General features: G+C 37.5%; 2 protein-coding genes and 1 gene segment (V, D, J or C); all 3 read right to left on the bottom strand.

Moving 5' to 3' along the window:
* Positions 1–1,089: 1,089 nt before the first annotated feature.
* On the bottom strand, positions 1,090–4,422 carry LOC137602453 (uncharacterized). 4 transcript variants are annotated; one of them, XM_068325184.1, is made up of 5 exons: positions 2,155–4,422; positions 1,732–2,034; positions 1,445–1,591; positions 1,313–1,362; positions 1,090–1,233 (listed from the first exon to the last, which is right to left on the bottom strand). In XM_068325184.1, the coding sequence occupies exons 1-5, from the start codon at positions 2,570–2,572 to the stop codon at positions 1,093–1,095; spliced, it is 1,059 nt and encodes a 352-aa protein (XP_068181285.1). In that variant the 5' UTR covers positions 2,573–4,422; the 3' UTR covers positions 1,090–1,092. The 4 variants fall into 4 exon arrangements, with proteins under 4 accessions (XP_068181285.1, XP_068181284.1, XP_068181283.1 ...); XM_068325183.1 differs by having other exon boundaries at positions 1,732–2,460; positions 2,579–4,422; XM_068325182.1 differs by having other exon boundaries at positions 1,732–4,422.
* An 8,653-nt stretch (positions 4,423–13,075) lies between these two features.
* Positions 13,076–16,937, bottom strand: LOC137602790 (uncharacterized). Of its 3 annotated transcripts, XM_068325826.1 has the most exons (6): positions 16,826–16,937; positions 16,369–16,698; positions 15,636–16,001; positions 15,247–15,381; positions 15,114–15,157; positions 13,076–15,027 (listed from the first exon to the last, which is right to left on the bottom strand). In XM_068325826.1, the coding sequence occupies exons 1-6, from the start codon at positions 16,878–16,880 to the stop codon at positions 14,893–14,895; spliced, it is 1,065 nt and encodes a 354-aa protein (XP_068181927.1). In that variant the 5' UTR covers positions 16,881–16,937; the 3' UTR covers positions 13,076–14,892. The 3 variants fall into 3 exon arrangements, with proteins under 3 accessions (XP_068181927.1, XP_068181929.1, XP_068181928.1); XM_068325828.1 differs by lacking the exon at positions 15,114–15,157; XM_068325827.1 differs by lacking the exon at positions 15,114–15,157 and having other exon boundaries at positions 13,076–15,023.
* A 495-nt stretch (positions 16,938–17,432) lies between these two features.
* On the bottom strand, positions 17,433–19,003 carry LOC137603030 (immunoglobulin kappa variable 1-9-like). The segment is given in 5 exon segments: positions 17,433–17,764; positions 17,842–17,898; positions 18,210–18,349; positions 18,520–18,822; positions 18,925–19,003. Coding segments are annotated over 4 exon segments (522 nt in total).
* Between the last annotated feature and the right edge of the window lie 1,044 nt (positions 19,004–20,047).

Here is a 20,047-nt window from a genome sequence, read left to right as displayed (position 1 = left end):
GTTTCTCCCTAGACAGAGGAAATCCATGCTTTAAGAACTTTATATTATGACAGTACGCATATATACAAAACCTTTATAATTTACAATTTGTGGACCTGTAAAGAGCTTTTGACACATATGAATGAAATAAGAGAATGAACTAAAACTAAAAAGAATGTTGACTGGATGCTCACTTTATTTATTATATGTATTCAGAAAAACGTAGATAGTTTTGACAATACAAGTTTGGCTTTGGCTTTCACTGCTGTACAATATTTGATGCCATATCCTGAACCTAAATTTGACCAATTTGATCAAGCTAATTAGAAGATAACAAATTCAAGTTTCAGGCAGAAACAGTAGGTTTGTAACACTGAAGAATGAAATCTTAAAAAGGTTCCATGCACAGACGGCATCCAGCCGTCTGTTGCCCCCGCGATCCGGCTCTGGATAAATGGTTGAATAAATAAATGGTATGCATGTATGTATTATGCATCCATTTTTTAAGTCTGAAAAAAAAAAAAAGCCTAATGCTGCTTTCAGCAGTGCTGCAGCTGACACTGTGATGGTACTGCCCACAAAGCCGCCCCCACAGTCTCTCCTCCTAACGCAGGTTTGAACAGTGTTATCTTGTTATCCAGAGTTACTTTCCCACTAGAACTTGTTTCTAAAGCAGGTGTTTTAATGTCAATACAGCTACGAAATGAAAAATTTCAAAAGGGCCTTAAAGCTCCAGGTTCGTGTATGTTCTCCTCATGTCTGCGTGGGTTCTCTACGGGTTCACCAGCATCCTCCCAACACCACAAACATGTGCTTCATGTTAACTGGCCGTCCCCAAATTGACCGTAGTGCACTGGCGTCGTGCCCAGAGTGTCCCTCACCTCACACCCTAAGCCAGCTGGGACAGGCTTCAGCTACCCTCGACCTCTGACGGTAAAAGAAAGTGGATGGATGGATGTGATTACAGATTGAAATTTAATAAATAACAGTGTATGGACAATTCAACTTACGAACAAACCCTCAAAACATTTGTGTTTGTAAGATGAGGACTACATCCATGATACATTTGCAAATTTTAACACATTTTTAATGTGAAATAAACAGTAGAGTAAATCAAAGGTTTGGGCTGTTGGTCGATCTGCAGGCCTTGACGTCAGCATAGATGCTTCCCTCTGTTGCTGAATCCCATCTCTCTACTTTGTCAGATGTGTTTCTGGTAAAGACTAGAGCAGAATAAACCAATGGATCCTCATCCTCAAGAGAAAATAAAAAGGACACAGAGATGAGAGAAAACAATCACACGCAGTCTCGATAACGTTTCTTTATGCCTCACCTGTCGACTTTGGTAATCAACACCGGCTGTTGCCTCATTTCTTAGTGGAGCTGTGATAAAATATTTATACAGCTTTGATGCTCAATAATGATAGCCCGATATTTCACGTACAGTAAAACAAACTTTTCTTACCTTCACAACCTCCACGGGACTTTTGTGTTATGTTCCTTATTGAATGAAAGAAAAAGGCTGTAACTGTCAGACTTAGAGCCAAAGCAGTACATAAGACAGCAATAATTATCTTGGCACTCTTTGGGTCACACAAGTTGATTGTTGACACTGTGTAAGAAATAGGAAATAGGAAATTATTAAGAATACCTTATAATTTCTAACATGGTACAGTAAGATCAAATACTTGTCCCTATTCACAAGCAGAAAGATGATCACTTCCTCGTTACATAGAAATATGACACAGTTACCTTTACTGTTTGGTTTTAATCTGTCTCCACAAAATATCTCTTCACATGTGGCCACATTTTGATCATCAGCTGTAGTATTAGAGGAGCTGACGTTCTTGAAGAAGCTGTAAGTTATTGTTTTTGCTGAGTATCCATCGAGGTTTGTTTTATTTTCAAATCTGTTTCCTTGAGTACAAGTAAAACTTGAGTCAGGCTGATAGGATCTGGATCGAGAGCAACAAGTAACATCTTCGGCTGGAAATCTTTTCGTCTTGGAATCAGAGAGGCTTGAATTTTGCGAAATCCCATATTCTCCTGGATGGTCTGGATCGGACGGGAATGGGTGCAATAATATCAGGTAAAGGTACTGGTGATAAAAGTGATAAAAGAATTCTAATACAAAAGCTTTAACAATTAAAAAAAAAGGTTTGAAATTTTTTTTACCTTTAACCCTCAGGTCTGTTCCTTTTAAAAACTTAGGGTTTCTTTTCATTTCCATGCAGTAGTAGAGTCCCGTATCACTTACCATCGGGTTTGCTATACGCAGAACAAATCCTTCTCTCTCTAGTGCAATTTGAATGTGAGGATCAAATCTATTCTTTGAAAATGTTCTCCCCAAGACTTCAGGATCCTTTCCAGAAATAAATCTGATCCAAAACAGGTTTCTGAAATTCTCAGCTGAACATGTCAGTTTTATGTATTCTCCAACATCACAGGTCTGTCTGTCAAAGACATAATCACTGGTGCATCCTGGAAAGAAAGTATTTGAAAAGAAGAAACAGATACGGAGCACACGACCTTCTTTAGAAGATGCATCACACTTTAAATGAACACCTCCTGTAAATATCACAATTCTATACATACTTACGCTCGTCTCGGAGCACCAATAGTAGGTACAATATAAGCATTTTTCTGATCATTCCTCCTATGATGATTTAGACTCGAGAAGATGTTTCATCTCCATGTGATCATTTCAAGTGGGAGGAAACATTTTCAAAGCAATCTGATTGGCCACTTGTTAACGTTTCATTTTGTTGAACCACAGTGGAAACAATACTCATTATCTTTCCAACTAAAACATGAAGCAACACCAGAAGCAGGGCTTTGACTCATGCAGCGCGCTTTCATAATCGACTTTGACAGAAACATGAGATGATTCAACGTGACTTGTGCACTAATGTTATGAAGATATGTATAGCTACACAAGAGGTTTAATTTATAAGACCATCCCGGCTGAGACAGCAAGCAGCAGAAACATGTAGGGTTACAAGAAATAGACACGCAAAATAAGATTTTGTAACTGCTTCCAAAGAGAGGCATACCTATACGGGACAGTCAGTTGCAATAAGTCTTGGGAGCCAACATAATTTCTTATTTTTGCTGAACGATGTAAATGTGTACAAAAGAAGGAATCAGACCAAGAGTAGTCTTTTAAACAATGGCGGTAACACCACGGGTGGACAAGGAAGACCATCCAACTATAGCAACCAATAATCAGAAGTGGGTTTAGGGTTGAAAATTTGTCCTGTGTGTGTCAGCACTGCATGAATAGGAGACCTCCATAAGCCAATGAGCCTCTTTCTGGCATTGAAGGAAAGACGTTGATTCTAATGTACATGGTATGCATATAACATGTTTGTATAAGCCGAATATATACTGTAGACTGATTGGCTTTTGTATACAAATTAATCTGGTGCCAGAGTCCACTTTGTAGAGATTCCAATGTTTTTGAATGATGACATATTCACTAACAAATGTACTGAAGCATATGGAAAACATGATAAAAAACTACATGGAAAGAAAACAATGGCTTTTCAATTGAAATGAACTGAAAAAAAAAAGTTTGAATGAGTGAAGCTATTTGTAATTTGCACATTCCACACAAGCAGCAGTCTGCTGCTGTCCTGAAAGAAGTGACAAAAAAGAAGTGTCCAAACAGATACAACAACCCCAGAAGTTTCTGAACTTTCTATTCTGAACTTTTTAAATTATAGGTAGTCAGGAGATCCACTGTATATTCATCCCAGCATTTATCTTGTCAGTGTACGTGTTATTGAGTCGAGGTACTGATGACAATGACGATGATTGAAACAGAAGAGGAGCCACGCTCAGCCGAAATATGACAGAGAGACTAAATGTGTGAAACTGAAAATGAATATCATAACTGCAGGACAATTCTTCAGATGTTCACATCACGGATGGCGGCCTTGAGCGGGTCCAGAATTGTTGAGTCAAAAAAAAAAAAAAAAGGTTAACTTATCAGTATGGTTGCTTGCGATTAGACACAGACCTATTTTAAAATATTCTGATGCAAAAACAGTGAGAAACTTACAAATCTGAAAGGTGTTGTTAAAAATACTTGAATGTACATTGTGTACACACAGAACCAGACAAATAGTAGTCATAGTGATGCATGGAAACTTGACACTTTTGTGGTTTGGACTTCAAAAAAAGGTGTGAACACAAAGGGGGTTTACTTTCTCATGCAAGGAAACTTGCATGAGAAAGGTTTGATTTCTGTTTCATTTGGTTTAAAACGCAACAGACTTGCATATTTATTTATCATCACAAAATTTTTTATCCACATGCCTCTGCAGTTTGGTCTTTTGGGTTGGGAGCGGATGTCAGCAAACAGAGGTGGTGATCATTTACTGGTCCCGCCCTTTTCTTTTTGACTGAAGTAGGACTTTGAATGTTGTTGTAAAAAAAACATGTCTCTATGTGTAAATTAAATACCTATTTCACATGGTGTCTCTCATATTTTTTTAAGATTTAACTTATCAAATGAATCAAATAATCAAATGAAGTGGGAGGGAACTATGAAAAAAGTTGTGCTTTAAATTACATTGTCCACAATTAGCCACGTGACTCTGTGAGTTGTTGTGTAATTTTAGTTTCAAAGTCATAAAAATTCCATTACAAAATGCACAAACTTATAATAAACATCAAATACACTATGCTGTAGGATATGATCAAAAACAATTAAACTGTTCAATACTGTATAGAGATTTTCCAACATGGTTTTCCTCTTAAGTGTATCCCGAAGAAGCACATCAGAATACATTACACATTTCTGCAGCAGTTTAATGGATTATGCATTTATGCAGATACTGTATGTTCAACAAGTAGCCTGAATGTCCAGTCCTCTTCTTTTTCATAATAATTTCCAGCATCGGAGGAGCTGCTGGTCTGAGAGAAGCTGTGAGCAGAACACTGGTGAGGTGCATCAGATGCGGGAACTTGATTGATGGCAGTGATCTTAGTTTCTGGAAATTAGCCATGCTTCACTCTTTTTAGTGAAAATTTAAGTGGTTGTAATCAATAGTTAATAATGCTACAGCTCTCTCATCTACAGTATATCCTGTTTCTGAACATTCAATACATTCTGACCTTTGTTTAATAAGGTAATGCTTTCAAGAACGTCTTGTCATAAAATTGAACTCAAATACAGTAATAAACTCTGGCATCACTTTATTCCTTGAATATTCAGAACAAATGGCTCTTGTTTTGTCATAAGGTGAAGAGTTTTCCTCTCTGTAACACTGTCAGTGCTGAATGTTTCCCCAAAAACTTTATGAAAATTTCCAGAAACAAGCCTGATCCAAAACAATGTTACTCTAATATTAACTTTTGTCAAGGACAGGTAAGAGTCACATTCTGTCCAACTCTGTTCTTCTCAAATATCCAACATACAGCAGTGTTTAGAACAGAGATGTATTTATTTATGATCTGTGCTATAATTTTGTTAAATATATAGACTTTATATCTCCCAGCCCCAGTAAGCATAAGATGGTCATCATTTTAGGAATTTTTATATGTGGTTCAGCAGCCAAATTAAATCTCATCTGAGGATAAATTTACATTTGAGTAATCAAATGAAGTGGGAAGGAACTCAGAGGCTGGTTCGCTCATGACAGGGTTTGTGTCCACTGAGACAAAAAGTTAGGCTCCTGAAAATTAATTTTTCTAACAGTTCTTTTGTGCACAGCTTGTATATCTGAGCTGGTTCTTTCTGGGTTCTCTGGCTTCCTCCTACCTCCAAAAACATGTATTTTAGGATGCACTGCCATCTCATCCTAGCTCTAGCAGAATCCATGACCCATAACTTTAATGTTGACAAGACAAGTTGATTACGGTGGTCTCTTCTTGAAGAAGATGAACGCATGAAAACTTACCAGTGCTATGGAATGGATTCAATAAAAGATGTGAACAAAAATGCCAAAACCATGTCTTATGTGCAGATTTTTGCAGTCTGGTCTTTCAGATTGGTAGTTGATGTCAGAGAAATCAGGAGTTTGTATGCATTATTAATATTCAAAAATGCTATTGCTGAGGTTTGAACATTAAAATCTAATTAATTTGCAGGGTTTGTTGCATTACCACATGTTCCAACCAGAAATACCTGAAAGCTGTTGCAGAACATCTTTGGGTCTATTCTGAGTAAACAGCTCTGATGTCTGGTTAGAGGGAAGAGAAACAACCAACCACAACCCCTGTCTGAGTGCAGCTTCTTGTGTGTGGGTTTTCTTGTTGTTTCCATGGCATGACTTGAAGGACAGGCAAAACAGTAATAGGTCAAGTCAAAAAAGAATAACAGGATTACTGTAAATATAATATCTTAGCAGTCAGAAATGAATGAGTTGTTTCTAATTATATACAGATGATAATATCAAAAAATGTTAGTCAAGGACTAATGCAGATTTTTTTTATTCATATAAAAAGTTTATCATATTTGCTTCACAAAAAGTCAAACAAACAGTTTTTGGAATTCTTAAAAACAAGTAGAGTTAGGCTCGTCAGCATATTTTTCATAAACAAATGCTATAAGAGCATGTTGATAGAGATATTGCTTTTGCTATAAGTTCAACACTATACAAAAGATTAAATAGATTTTTTTGAACATGCTCCCAATTTAAAAGCAAATAAACCAAATTGGTCGACATTAAAACTTGTATGTGTATACATGTACATATACGTGTATTTGTGTGTTTGTGTGTGTGTGTGTTTATTAATTATAGTAAATTTTTTTGCATAGGACATAAAATACACAAAATCATCAACCCTCTGCTCATTTTAGATCATCATCATCATCACAATAAAACTGCCACGAAAGGCACAAAACTATACTTAACAGATTTCCGAAGCACCCTTCTGACCAAAGAACATAGAAAATTTTGACTTTTTTTTTTTTACTATTACTGTATTCTCCTCTAAAAAAAAAAACGTAATTTAAAACAGATTGGAAAAAATATGCCAAAATTTTATTATTAAGGTTATTCAAATGAAATATTAGATTATTATTTACAACAGATGTGAAACTGATGTGAAGCATCATATTTAAAAAAAAAATAAAGAAAGACATTTTTGCAAATCCATTGTTAGACTTTCCGTGTTGACAGTCTATGGTGTCACCTGTTGCTCATTTTTTATTCCTTCTTCCTGCATTTTCAGCTCGTCCTTCTTTGAAGGTTGGTCCAGCGCAACTGAATCAGTCCTCATCTTTCTGTAGATTTAAAGTAAAAAAGTTGTGAGGCAGCAAATATAAATATTTCACTTCCAGTGTCATCTTTTCTTACCTGCAGCACCAGTCATCACCACCTGCAGCATTTCTTTTGTGCACCAACGGCAAGTGTAGATTTTTTCTTGATGACACAGATCAGGATGAAAATAATGATCAGGCTTGTAGCCAAAGTGGAGTATAACAGAAACTGAACATTGCCGCTGTTCTGTGAATCCGATATCTTGAGGCCTGAAATATGAAAAGATGCTTTTGTGTTAAAAAATACAAAGCAAATTATTTATCCTACATCTTCATGCAAGATAAATTATTTCTTTAAAAATCTTAATTCCACCTGATTTAAAACAATTATTGATTCAAATAGTTACATTCAATTATTACCCTGGATATCTTGTTTTATTCCATTTCCAAATAATATTTCCCCACATGCTGCCACAGCACAGTAATACATTCTTGCTTCAGAGGAGTTGATGCTCTTTGAGAAACTGTAGCTACGTTTGTGAGGAAGGTGTTCCTTCTTCTCACATGTCATGTGTTCTGTAACGTAAATGACACTGTGATGGGATTCATCTGATCCTGCTCTGATCCAGTAACCACTGGGATCTTCCGAACATTTCTTTTTCTCAGGATCATAAAGGACGGAACACTGCAGAGTCACCGATTCGCCTGGATGGACTGGGTCGGATGGGGGCTTCTGGATGACGGTGGTGATAGCATGTTCTGATTCTAGTAAATAAACAACAATGGGAATGAAAGCATTTAAAATCTGTATGCATGCCTGTCCTATAATTAAAAATGATCTCTCCTATATTTACTGGTACATATGTAAGTATTCAACAATGTAAATGATAGTTACCTCGGATTTTTAATAATGTTCCTTTCAAAAAGCTCATGGCCAGATAATATACTTTGATGCAGTAATATACTCTGGCGTCACTTGGATTCATTTCTTGAATATTAAGCACAAATGTTCCAGGCTCTTGTTTTACTGTAAGGCGAAGTGGGTTCTTATCTTCATCATATCTATCTACGCTGGATGTTCCTCCCAAGACTTCAGGAAAGCTTCCAGAAACAAGCCTGATCCAAAACAATTTTGCCCCATATTCAAATGTCTGGCGAGGACAGGTAAGAGTCACATTCTGTCCGATGCCGACGGTCTTTGTCTCAATGGTCAGACGATCCGTGCAACCTAAGGATGATATGAAGTTATGGCGGTCTTTAGAAGACAGATGGATTTATAGATGAACTGTGCTAACTTAATGTTTGAGAACAATGTATTTCAAATATACATGGACCCTATATACTTACATCCCACGCTGAGCAGCAGTAGTAAATTCAAGATGATCAGCATATTCTGGTTCACTCATCAGCTGCATTAAATCATACATGAGGACAATTCATTTTAAAGTAATCACATGAAATGGGAGGAAACGATTTCAGTGAATCTGATTGGTCCCCCGTCTAGATATTTTGCCACAGCAGAAAGATGTCATCCATGTTTTCAACAAATCTTACAGGGAGGCTTTGTTTCACAGTGATGTCAGAACGCCGTTACTCATGACCGTACCCTTGTCAATTAAAACGCCGTGGAAGAGAGCAAACGTCACATCAGCAGGAATCAGATTTACATTGGACCTGATCAGAAGTGAAACAATCAATCCCGATTTGTTCTTTAACTCACATGGGGACAGGCAAACACAAATGTTGGGTCATTTCTGATTATATTGAATCAAACCTTCAGCATTTAAGTACCTTACTAATAGAAATGGAGCATAAGATTAGATTTTCTATACATGTACATAAACCTTACTTTATGCTGAACTGAAATCCTTTAGATTTTCACAAACATGGATCCCCTGTGTGAGAAGCAGCCATCATTACTTACTAGATAGGAATAAGCGTTGTAAGCAGCAGAAATCTAGCGTCGGAGCGTTACTAAACCGAGCGTTCCTGAGCTCACACTTTGGTGTACAGCATCATGTGACATTCTAAATATCTGTTAAGCTCTATGTTAGGTGGAAACTTTGTGGGCGCCATAGTTTGCATTTTTTCTCCCCACAAACTCCAGACCTTTCACGACATCGGTGCATGGGTATGAGTGTGAACCAAATGTTTGTTGCATCAGCATCACAGATGAACTGGCGACCAGCGTCAGTCAGGATCGGCTCTGGTATCCAAAAAAGGATGAAGCCGTTGTTACAATTGGATGTTTGAATATTGTATTATTTATTCAGGAGGTACAGGAATCTTTTTCTGACCTGAGGGTCAGTGGGTTGATCTGCAGTACCTGTGGGCTACATTAGGGACCATAGATGTCTTGCATACATGTGAAGATATTTCCTCTACAGAAGCAAGATAAAAGTTTTTTTTGTGGAACTTCATAACCAACTTTCCCAACATTGATTAGTGACCAACGCACAAAAGAATCACACAGACACACTTATCCAGCCGTGTCACAATGGCTAATTTAGCCTTTTGAATTGACAGCTTAAATGCGTCAAATGTGGGAGGAGCTAATCGCTCATGCATCTCATTTATAATTGCTCAGCGTTAATTTAATTATTTTTTGAAGCAACAGCCATGAAGGGAGAATGTTTTACATTCCATGATGATACCTCTTACAAATTCACATTCCAGGTGAAATAAAATATAAGTTTAGAACCCCACATGGTGATAAACATTCAAACCAATAATGGAAGAAGTAGTGACTGATGTCAGAAGGTCATGATGTGTCTGCAGGAAAGATGGAAACTTCCCTGCAGACACTTCATGATCCTATGAAAACATCAGAGATAATCCTGAATGACTCCCAAAAAAACTAGAAATGAGTGGATACTGTTTAAAAGTGAGAATTAAAGAAGACATAAAGGCTAAAGTAAGACTAGGGTTTGGGTTCCGCTTCTACCTCCCCCCTTCTTGCACCTCTAACCACATTACACATCCTATTGTCTCATCAAACAAACAGCTTTAGTGGCTGCTTAAAGAAGGAAAAATAGCCCCAAGAATTTTACTGTTCTGCATTTGGTGTTGCTTTTTGTTTTCAAACCTTACAAAGTGATGTGGATTTAGAGGGACTGAACTGTTCTCTTAAGCATCTTATTCTTGAAAAGACCCAAAGCATCAAGCTCGTAGCTCCTGTGTGTTGCTACTTCAACGAAATGGAGGACAAAATAATTCTAAAGTACTGGAAAGCACTAGGGATGATTGGGGTCAGTGGTGTGTAAAAGAATACATCTATAATGAGGAAAATACAACTTAAATTACTTGCAACTATTCTCCAGCAAATGAAAGAACACATGAGGCCCATTGGAGGTGCCATTTGTGCCGTGATGTTTGCTGCAGTGACATTACTGTAAAAATAAACGTTGAAAGCAACATTGGGAAAGTGGCTTCAAATAGGCGTGTTTCTGATGGGCAGGCAAGAAAAGAGGTGAGAAATGCTCTCTCTCTTTCTCTCTCTGTGCTTTTTCTGAGAACTAAATGAGGACAATGTAGATATGTTGTTAGCCAAAGACTCAACAGTAGATAGGTAAGGTCGACACCGGTTTGATTTGATGCTGTTGGTGTTTCTTATCTTCTGAGAATTTGGAATTCTATGACTGACTGGCTTTCAGTTCGAGGGCTTTTAATTTTTTGCGTTTTAATTGTACATGAATGTAATTTCTTGGAGTCGTGAATTTGAAAATTTATGGTTTCCTGCATATCAACTAATTGGTGCGACTTCTACTTAGCAGACCTTGATGTGAGTCTCATTTGAGCGGAGTCGTGATTCGTGCAAGAGAAGGTGTTTTAACACAATGATAGGAAGACTGGCTGCCTCGGCTCTTCTCAGCGCTTTGTGTAAGTGCCTTCCTCCTTTAAGATGAGCCCGGTTTTAAAGTATAGCTTGCTTTGGACACTTCTGATGCTGTCGCCACTCTGTTTTCTGCAGCGCTCATTCAAACCATAGATGTTCCTCACCGATTCCCTGTGACTGTGGCTGAACTTGGTGATAATATCACCCTGAAATGTTCAGCCTCCGATATTGAAGTCTGGTTGTTTTACTGGCATAAAATGAAATATGGATACATGCTCCAAACTATTGCAGCTGGAACTTCTCTCACAATAACACTTGAAGAAGATTTTGCCGACTCCAGGTTGACCGTTGCCAAAGGTGGATCTCTGTATCTGCTTGACATCAGAAATGTGAGCAAAGAAGATGAAGCAACATACTTCTGTCAGTCAGGGGCGGCATATTTCATGCAAATCACGAATGGCACCAATTTAGTTGTAAATGGTAAAGTATGATCATTATAGCGTTATGTCTGCTTTGTCAACATGCAAACAAAACCATTAAGTCATTGTTGGCCTTTTGTAAATCACAGATATGAAAAATCAGTCGACATCTCATGTGGCCATTGAAAACATTAAGACCGGATTCCTCATGCTACAAGAAACACGTATGTTCACGTACTCGAGATGCATTAGCATAGTTAAGTACATAAATTCTGAAGGTTAGAATAAAATTTTAAGTGTTTTCACAAATTTTCTTGAAAAAAATACTTAAATAATTACAGATCTACCGGGTTAGCGTGTCAGGTCAGCATCTATATGATAGGGAGTGTGATGTGATTTTCCATCCAGGACGCCATTCTATTCCCTGAAATCCTTATACAACAAACAGATTTTGGCAGCTGTGTGGATTTTCAGAATGTCACACGTAACCTTTAATCATTTCTTATCATATTACACTTCTTTAATGAGAATGTTCAAATGAGCAATTAAAAAAATATTCAATAAATTCAGAGGTTGTGACAATATCTACTGACTACTGACATTGAATTCGTATTCCTAACAAGAATGGAATCCAGTCGTTGCCGTGTTCGGGATTCTGTTGGGTATCTGTGTGATCGTGATCGCCATCCTTATTTTCTCGAGAGACTGAAGGTAAGTTTATGAAGCAACACAGAGATGGAGCACAAATGTTTAGTTAAATCACTACAATATCCAGGACACAGATTCAGGATGTGAAAGGAAGCCTGGCTGATGTCAATTTGTGTTGAACCTGGAAGCAGATAAATCCAGAAAAAAAAATACCATTCATTTTAATTCTAAAGTTTTATATCTAAATCTATGTGTCTGATTGCATATTTTTTTGCAGTGAGCACTTAATGTCATTTTTACATTGTAAAGTATTATTTCTGTGGTGCAGATTGAACGCTATCGCTGGATTTCCCAATCTCAACAAGCAAGAGGAAAAAAAGAAACAGCAAGAACAAAGAAAAACTTCAGTTTGGATAAAGTCCATTGATCGTCTTAAAGACAGTTCAGCTCCTTGTTCATGAAGCCATCTCCACGTGTATTTCACAGATGAAGCTAAATTGTAGTCAGCTTGTGAATGTATCTCTGTAATTGCGCCTGAGTTTTTCCACTTTAACAGAATAATTTGTTTGTTGTTTCTCTTCTTCATCAGTTTTTTTTTTTTTACATCCACAAATAAAAATTAGATGGAGGACATAGAGGCAGTTATGCTTCGTCCATCATAGTCTCTGTTGTGCATTAATTTTCTCATTTCATCAACCCTTCATGTTTGATGTGTCAGCAAAAATCAAAAGCTTCTGGTAAAATTATAAACAGAAACCTGAGAAAGTGATTCATACTATAGATAAAAATGAAAAATACACTGTTATTCTGGTTAGAATAAATTAATCGTTTCCTTTCCTTCTTGTCCCTCTTATCTTCATGCATATCTTGTTGAATATCTTTTTTCCCCTCATGCAGTGTCTCATGAACAGTGTTTGGTGCCTATCATTAAATAAATACTTAATTATTATATAGACCTTTATTATTATGAGTATGTTGGTTTGTACAGGGAGAGATGGGACCCAGATGCAGAGCAAAATTAAGTTTGGTTTAATAACAACAAAAAACAACTAAAAATCACCATATGGGGAAAAAAAATGAAAGAGACGCAAAACAAGAAATGAAAATCCCCACAAAGGGTACAGTGACAAACACAAAAATCACCTCAGAGGGAAATGTTACTATGGATATCCAGGAGCAAAACCTAAACAGGTAGAATAATCTAAAGAACTCAACCATTGTTAAAACAAGAAACTAGAGACACAAGAAAAATGAGACCATGCAACACGCAGAAAGGAAACGGAACTTTTTGGGGAGCGTTGAGGCTGGTTGAAGTAGCCAGCTGATTCCAATGAGGAGCAGGTGTGTCTCCTAAACCCAGATCAGGAAAAACACCAGACCAGGAACATGACAGACTATTTATTATTTCAAATATTTTTTACCAGCCGTGACTCTTTTTCCAGCCTCAAAAGATCTCAAGAGTCTAGTTTAAGAGATGACTTTAAATAAGTAAACTTGTATCATGCATATTTTATTGTGCTATTACACAAGGCTCAGTCTTGGGACCAAAGTTATTAATACTTTATGTAAATGATATTTGCAGTCAGTGATACATTAAAATATCTTATGTTTGCAGATGATACAAATTAATTTTGTTCTGGAGGGACCATAAATGAGTTGTTAAAAACTGTAGAAATAGAACTTAAGCTATCATCAAATGAGAGTAAACTAAATCTTTGCTTTTTGGTAGTAAAAATAACACTGCCTTTAAGCAATGTTGAAATTTAACGAGTAGATTACGTTTTTGGGAGTAATATTAGATAATAAAGTCAGTTGGAAGCCTCACATACAACATGTAAAAAAGAAACTAGCCAAGTCTATTTCTGTTCTTTACAAAGTAATAGATTTAATGAACAAGTACTGCCTGCATCTGTTTTACTTTCACTTGTGATGCCTTATATGACATACTGCAATGAAATTTGGGGAAATACATGTAAAACAAACCCAGATCAAATAATTCAACTGCAAAAAAAAGCTATAAGGATAATTGGGTAATGTGATTCTATAAATCAGATATTGATAACATTAAAATTTCCGGACATTTTTATATGTATTTAAAAACATTGGAAATTACTTTTCGAGTGGTAAATGAAGCAATTTATACTCAGAGACTGTTTAAATTATGGCAGTGAATTTATAATCTAAGGGGGCTGCTAATTTTTGAAAGTCAAGTTTAAAATAAATACTCATCTCAAGTACAGATGTGTGTCAGTTTTGGGTATCAAACTATTGAATGACTAAATGAGGAAATAAAGATGTGTCATTCTGTGTTAGTTTTCAAGAATACTTTAAAAAATAAAATTATTATATCATATTAAAAATTATACTTTATAATCAAATGTGATATTTTAGTGAACCATCATGTGTTTTGTAAGGTGTATTCGTACTTATGCTTATAATGAAAATAAATTTTTTAGTTTAAGGTTGCACTTTTTTGGTAATGGTTCATTCATTCATTCATTCATTCGTTCATTCGTTCATTCGTTCATTCGTTCATTCGTTCATTAATTCTATAACAACTATGGTCAGTTTCTATAACTATTCTTTAGTTAAAAATCATCAATTACATTTTGGATTTAGATTCCACAGATTTTGGATTATTAGGATTGGACTATAGATTATGGGTTGTCTGAATTCATTGACGACCTTTCTCGAACCCTGACTTTTTGGCAGTGCATTCTGATTACTGTAATGTATTTGTCACATTCGATGACAGCTTTGAGCTTCTGGAGAAGAACATCAAGAGAAATGATCGGCTAATCCTAATCTAACCCCAAAATTTTAACAGCAGCGTAGATCTTCTCTCTGTCCATTGTCTTTGTGCCTCTCTTCCCACTGCTGTCGGTTTTAATCACGGTGAAGACGGCAGCAGAGTAAATCCACAAATCTCCACCTACCTGTGGAAGTGTTGCACAAATTAATGGAAGAGAAAAACCCCCCCCAACAACCACGAAAAATGATAACTATTATAACCTAATCATACCTTTAAGTCTCTTTTTGTGACATTTTGTGGCAGGGAAAAAGCAACTGAAATATTTAAAAAAAATAAGGCATGGGGATAAAAATGAATAGGAATGCTTGTGCTCAATGTTACACACACAGTAAATGTCTCCTACCTTCGTTAGTGGTGCGCTTGATGATGCAAACGAGGAGGGCTATAACAATCAGGCTTATAGCCAACAAAGCACACAGCAGAAGTGTAATTATATTCTGCGTATTTCTGACATCAGAGAACCAGGAGCTGGTGTCTACTTTATGGAAAAGAACACAATGACTTTTAGTAAAAAGGAATGAAACACACTCATCCTGAATTCACTCAATCTTTACATATTAGGATGATTTAATTTTTTTATAAGCGTTATTTTCTGTGAAATATTTCCTTTTCCAGAGATGGTTTCAAGCCTTCTCCAAAGTGATATTAGCTCCAACAATATTCAGATGGAATATCTTGGTTTTCCATTAAATTTCCCACCATTTAAAACTTTTAGAATAACACTGAAATTACCTTCAATGTCAAGTTTTGTCCCATTTCCGAATCGGATCTCTCCACATGCGGCCACAGCGCAAAAGTAAGTCCCCTCATCAGAGGAACTGATATTCTTAGAAAAGTGATAGTCGCACCTCCTCGCTGGAGGAGAAGGTGCAGTGAATTTCCTGTCACATTCAACCCGTTTGTCAGTATAAATGATGTTTCCGAGGGATTGATCCGATCTGACTCCAAACCAGTGAACGCTGCGTTCACCTGGACAGGACTCCAGGTCAGAGGCAGAGTGGACTGAACACTGGAGAGTCACAGCGTCTCCAGGGCGAACCGGATTGGTTGCTGCCGGCCACTGAACGACGGTGTAGGCGGTGGTTGTCCGAGTACTTCCTGTGAAATTCAACAGACAGACGAGTTGTTGAAGGTTTCTGAGTTCAGCAGTACGTCAAAGGTGGTGTCCAATCCTGAGCCCAAGGACACACGACTCTCCCTCCCAATCCACAGCCATCCACATCAACAGGAATGTCACAAATAGGTGTTGAACAAAGACAAAGTAAATAAAGCTGTCAATATAATTATGTCTGTGTAGGTTCTCAGTTATCCAGGTCATGGTTATCCAAAGCTGTTCAAATCAATCCACTGGACTTTAAGAAAGGTTTTTGAAGACGTTTGGCTTCTCATCCAAGAGACGTCTTCAGTTCTGAACTTTGTTAAAGTCCAGTGGATTGATATAAACCGCTTTGGTCAATATAATTACCTTTTACAGATAAATACGTTCCACTCCACTGATCTGAATTCCACGTCGTGACTCCGCAGTGATACATCGCCTCATCCTCCTGAGTTATCTTCAGTATGGTCAGAGAGCTGGTGATCACAGTATAGTTTGCTTTGAATCTGGAAGGCAGGAAGTCTTGCTCAAATGTAGGAGATAATGTAGGCTTCATGAGGGTGGTGATTAACTGTAGATTATCACCAACGTGCTGCTTGTACCACTTGACTCGTGCGTTACTCTCCTGGAAACGAGGGAAAAAACAGGTGAAGGTCACGGGTTCACCAGGTAGAGCTGTGGTCACTGGGATCAGCGCATCTGAATTCAGAGACAGGAGATGAATGAAATGATTGAGACATTTATAAAGCACCAACCATATACTAACACAGAACCCTAAAATAGCCTTCACTCGTGGAATGTTTTGATGCCGTTTGAGAGCACTTACATGCTGGATGAAGAAGAAGGAGATGAAGAAGCACTGACAGCCATGAAGGCATCATCTTTGCGATGAGTCCTGCTGTTTGGATGCGTGAAGATTCTTTTAGAGTAACAGTGAGGATGCCAGAAGGCAGACTTACTGCTAAACAATAGTTTCCTCCAGAAAGTACATTTCCTGTCACTTTTTCATGCAAATGTGAGGTTTTGTGGTGTGACAGTGGGAGAGGAACACAGCATTGTTGCTTTTTCTGACAGTTTTTTTGTAGGTGGATGAGGTTTTTGTCTTTTTTAAAAAAAAACAACATTAACTTTTGGACCACTTAAACCACAGAGCCAAATAGTAAAAATAATTGTTTCATGTTTAAGAGTCACTAAATAAAGTCTTAATGGAAGTCACCCACAATATATGACTACTTTTCAAGTTTCCTAAAATTTTGAAAATAAAGTTATTTTGCATTGTGACTCTCCTTAATAATAAAACCTGAATATGTTTTCTTCTTTCCTGTCTATTATAATTTTTCCTATCCCATGCACTATAGTTGGACCTTCACAACATTTGTATGATTTCACAATTATAGGAGTCACATTGAGGCAGCAGATCAGGCTTACACGATTAATATTTATTTATTTGCATTATTTTGGACAAAGACACAAAACTTAACAATTCCAGTACATCTTGCACAGAATTCTACCTGCGCCCTCATAACATTTTTTTTTAACCTGCATCATTTCGACTGAAAGTGTAAAAAACAAAGCAGAAAAAAGTTGTTCAAACATTGCTCATGGTGAATATGTTCCAATCTGAGCCGGCGTTTCAATAACCCTGAACCCTGACATCAGAGTAAACGGTGTCTTGCTGAGCTGCCTTTGCGCCGCCCCTTGAAGTCCTCCCAGGTCTACTTCCGCTGATGTACGCCTCAGAATAAACCAACGAGTCTTCATGTGTCTGTTGAAATTCACAGAAGCTCCTGAGGACATGTGAGCTGACATCAGAACGATCTCTGTCTGTAATAAATGACTTACCTTCCTTTGTTCACCAGTTTGTTATTTCAGCAGCAGCTGGATTACAGCATGACAATTCTAGGATAACAATTAGGACATTAGCATGAATCAGATTTGATCTTATTCTGATAAAGTGAACAAATGAAATATATTTTACCATTACAATAGCACCCCCATTTCTTCTTCATGCAGTACATCAGTGATAGTCTAACAATCAATCTTATAGCCAAGGCACAACACAGCAGAGTTACAGTCACACGGAGTGTCTGGAGGTTCCAAGTTGGCCATGGAAATTTAAAGAACAGAATTAGAAATGATCTTATATCCCTACAATGTCACCACCTGGTAGATGGTGAATATTAACACCTCAAAATCAAGTGAACTGTTACCATCTCTGCTGAGTTTATTATCACATCTTTGCATGTAGCTTTAGGACAACATTCAGAGATTGTCTGCTCACATCCATTACTGCTGTTTACATGAGGGCTAATGTCATCGGATCGAGACTCAAATGGTTCGGCTTTGGAATCTGGAATAAAGAAAAGGGCATTAATTTAAAGACATTGCAAACTCCTGCAGGTTTTAAATAACTTTTTTTTTTAACTACGCGTTTTAGTATTGAAAGCAAGAAAGAAGAGCACGTGTTTGAAAACTGAATTTGTAAAATAATGAATGAGGTGACTATATGGCTCCATTTACCTTTAACACACAGACGGATTAGGTTCGGATAAATTATATTTAACTGAATCACTTGTTGACAGTAGTACAACGCTGAATCCCTCAGCTGCGTATTCTTAATGTGTAAAGTGAGATTTGTGAGTTTTTTCTGAGGTCTTCCATAATCATACATCAAATCCGATAACAAAAGTTCAGGCAAGTTCCCAGGGGTGAGTTTCATCCAGTATACATATCCAATTGACCCAGGCTCTGAATAGCAGGTCAGAGTCACATCTTCTCCCAGATTAACAGTCTTTTCTACGATGCTGCAGTCGCCCCTGTATCCTGTAAAACACATTGATTAAAGATAGAAGCCAGATTATGTTTTACACGAACATCAGAAAATGTCTAAAACGAGCCAAACGGAACGTTTGTACGCACACTTACCCCCGACTGCCAGCATAAAAGCAAACCACGATATGGCCAGCATTTTCTGGTTAACCCCGGAGGCAGCGGTGAATGTGGACTGCACTGAAGGAGGATCGATCTTTTATGTTCCTACAGTAAAGGAGGAAATAAAAATATGGGGGGATAGTTTTCAAATAAAGACTTCTGATTGGCTTTAGCTGAAGAGATTTACTAGGTGGAGAGCAAATGACCAACTGTAATGTTTTCCGCTTTTCAATTGCGACACCTCCCACATCTAAGTGTGAGCATATTCTAGCACACTGTACCTAAGGCCTCCTTTACAACACACAAAGCTGAAACTGACAACTATTCTAGCCTACAGAAGAAGTTATAAGCATCCTGAAACACAGAACGCAACTTCCATCCTTCTTGACAAGATGTCGCATCACGCATGATTGTCAAGGCATGGACTGAACTTCAGCCAAACTTAAGGTCAAGGACACGCAGAGGTCATCACCAGAGTGACGACTGCTGCCAGCTTCAGCATCTAAAGCGGCTCCATCAAGACCCAGCAGGACGAACTCACGATGACCTCACAGATTATCCATCAGCTATGGGGAATGTCTAATGTCTAGTTTGACTTTGTTCATGTGTGAATAAAGTTAGAATCAAAGTTGCTTCAGATATATCTGTATTTTCTGAGCTGTAGCTGTTGCTCTTTGTTCACTGCTGCCCCCTACTGGTTGGAAGCAGAAGACCTGATTTGACATTAGGGACTCAAACTGAGTCCATAATGCATCAGCGTCTGAAACGAGCGATGAAGGTGTGATTCGCCATTCCTCACCTGAGTGAGGTGATCTGCAAGATGTTTGATGCTCCTTCATATTCAGGTAGATCCATCCACCACAAAAAAAAACAAAAAGTGAATGATTTTTCTAGAAAAGCGAGAACAAAACAAGTGAGTTGTTATTTTAAAGGTTGAATGATCTTAAACAGGTAGCTGAGTTCATTTGTATTATCCCAGGAAAACTGGATTTAAAATACTTCATATTAAACCTCATTTTTAACCCCTGGGATTAAGCATGATGGCAAAACGGTGGTAAAACAAAACTGATTTGGATTCAAAAGTATAGTTCACAAGAGCTCAGATAGAGATGTAGTT

The sequence above is a fragment of the Antennarius striatus genome, chromosome 10, assembly GCF_040054535.1.
Source record: "Antennarius striatus isolate MH-2024 chromosome 10, ASM4005453v1, whole genome shotgun sequence".
In the NCBI taxonomy this organism is placed as follows: domain Eukaryota; kingdom Metazoa; phylum Chordata; class Actinopteri; order Lophiiformes; family Antennariidae; genus Antennarius; species Antennarius striatus.
The sequence above is the reverse complement of the archived record's forward strand: the minus strand, read 5'-3'. Positions and strand labels throughout refer to the sequence as shown.

Bases quoted from the DNA above. Each gene is read 5' to 3' on its own strand.
- LOC137602790 (XM_068325826.1), bottom strand. From the start codon at position 16,880: ATGATGCCTTCATGGCTGTCAGTGCTTCTTCATCTCCTTCTTCTTCAT. The intron at 16,002-16,368 runs GTAATTATATTG...TGAATTTCACAG, and splicing joins AACGTATTTATCTGTAAAAG to GAAGTACTCGGACAACCACC. The intron at 15,158-15,246 runs GTAGGAGACATT...TAAATATTTCAG, and splicing joins CAAGCGCACCACTAACGAAG to TTGCTTTTTCCCTGCCACAA.
- LOC137602453 (XM_068325182.1), bottom strand. From the start codon at position 2,572: ATGTATAGAATTGTGATATTTACAGGAGGTGTTCATTTAAAGTGTGAT. The intron at 1,592-1,731 runs GTAACTGTGTCA...TTTCTTACACAG, and splicing joins ATTAAAACCAAACAGTAAAG to TGTCAACAATCAACTTGTGT. The intron at 1,234-1,312 runs GTGAGGCATAAA...TTTTCTCTTGAG, and splicing joins TTGATTACCAAAGTCGACAG to GATGAGGATCCATTGGTTTA.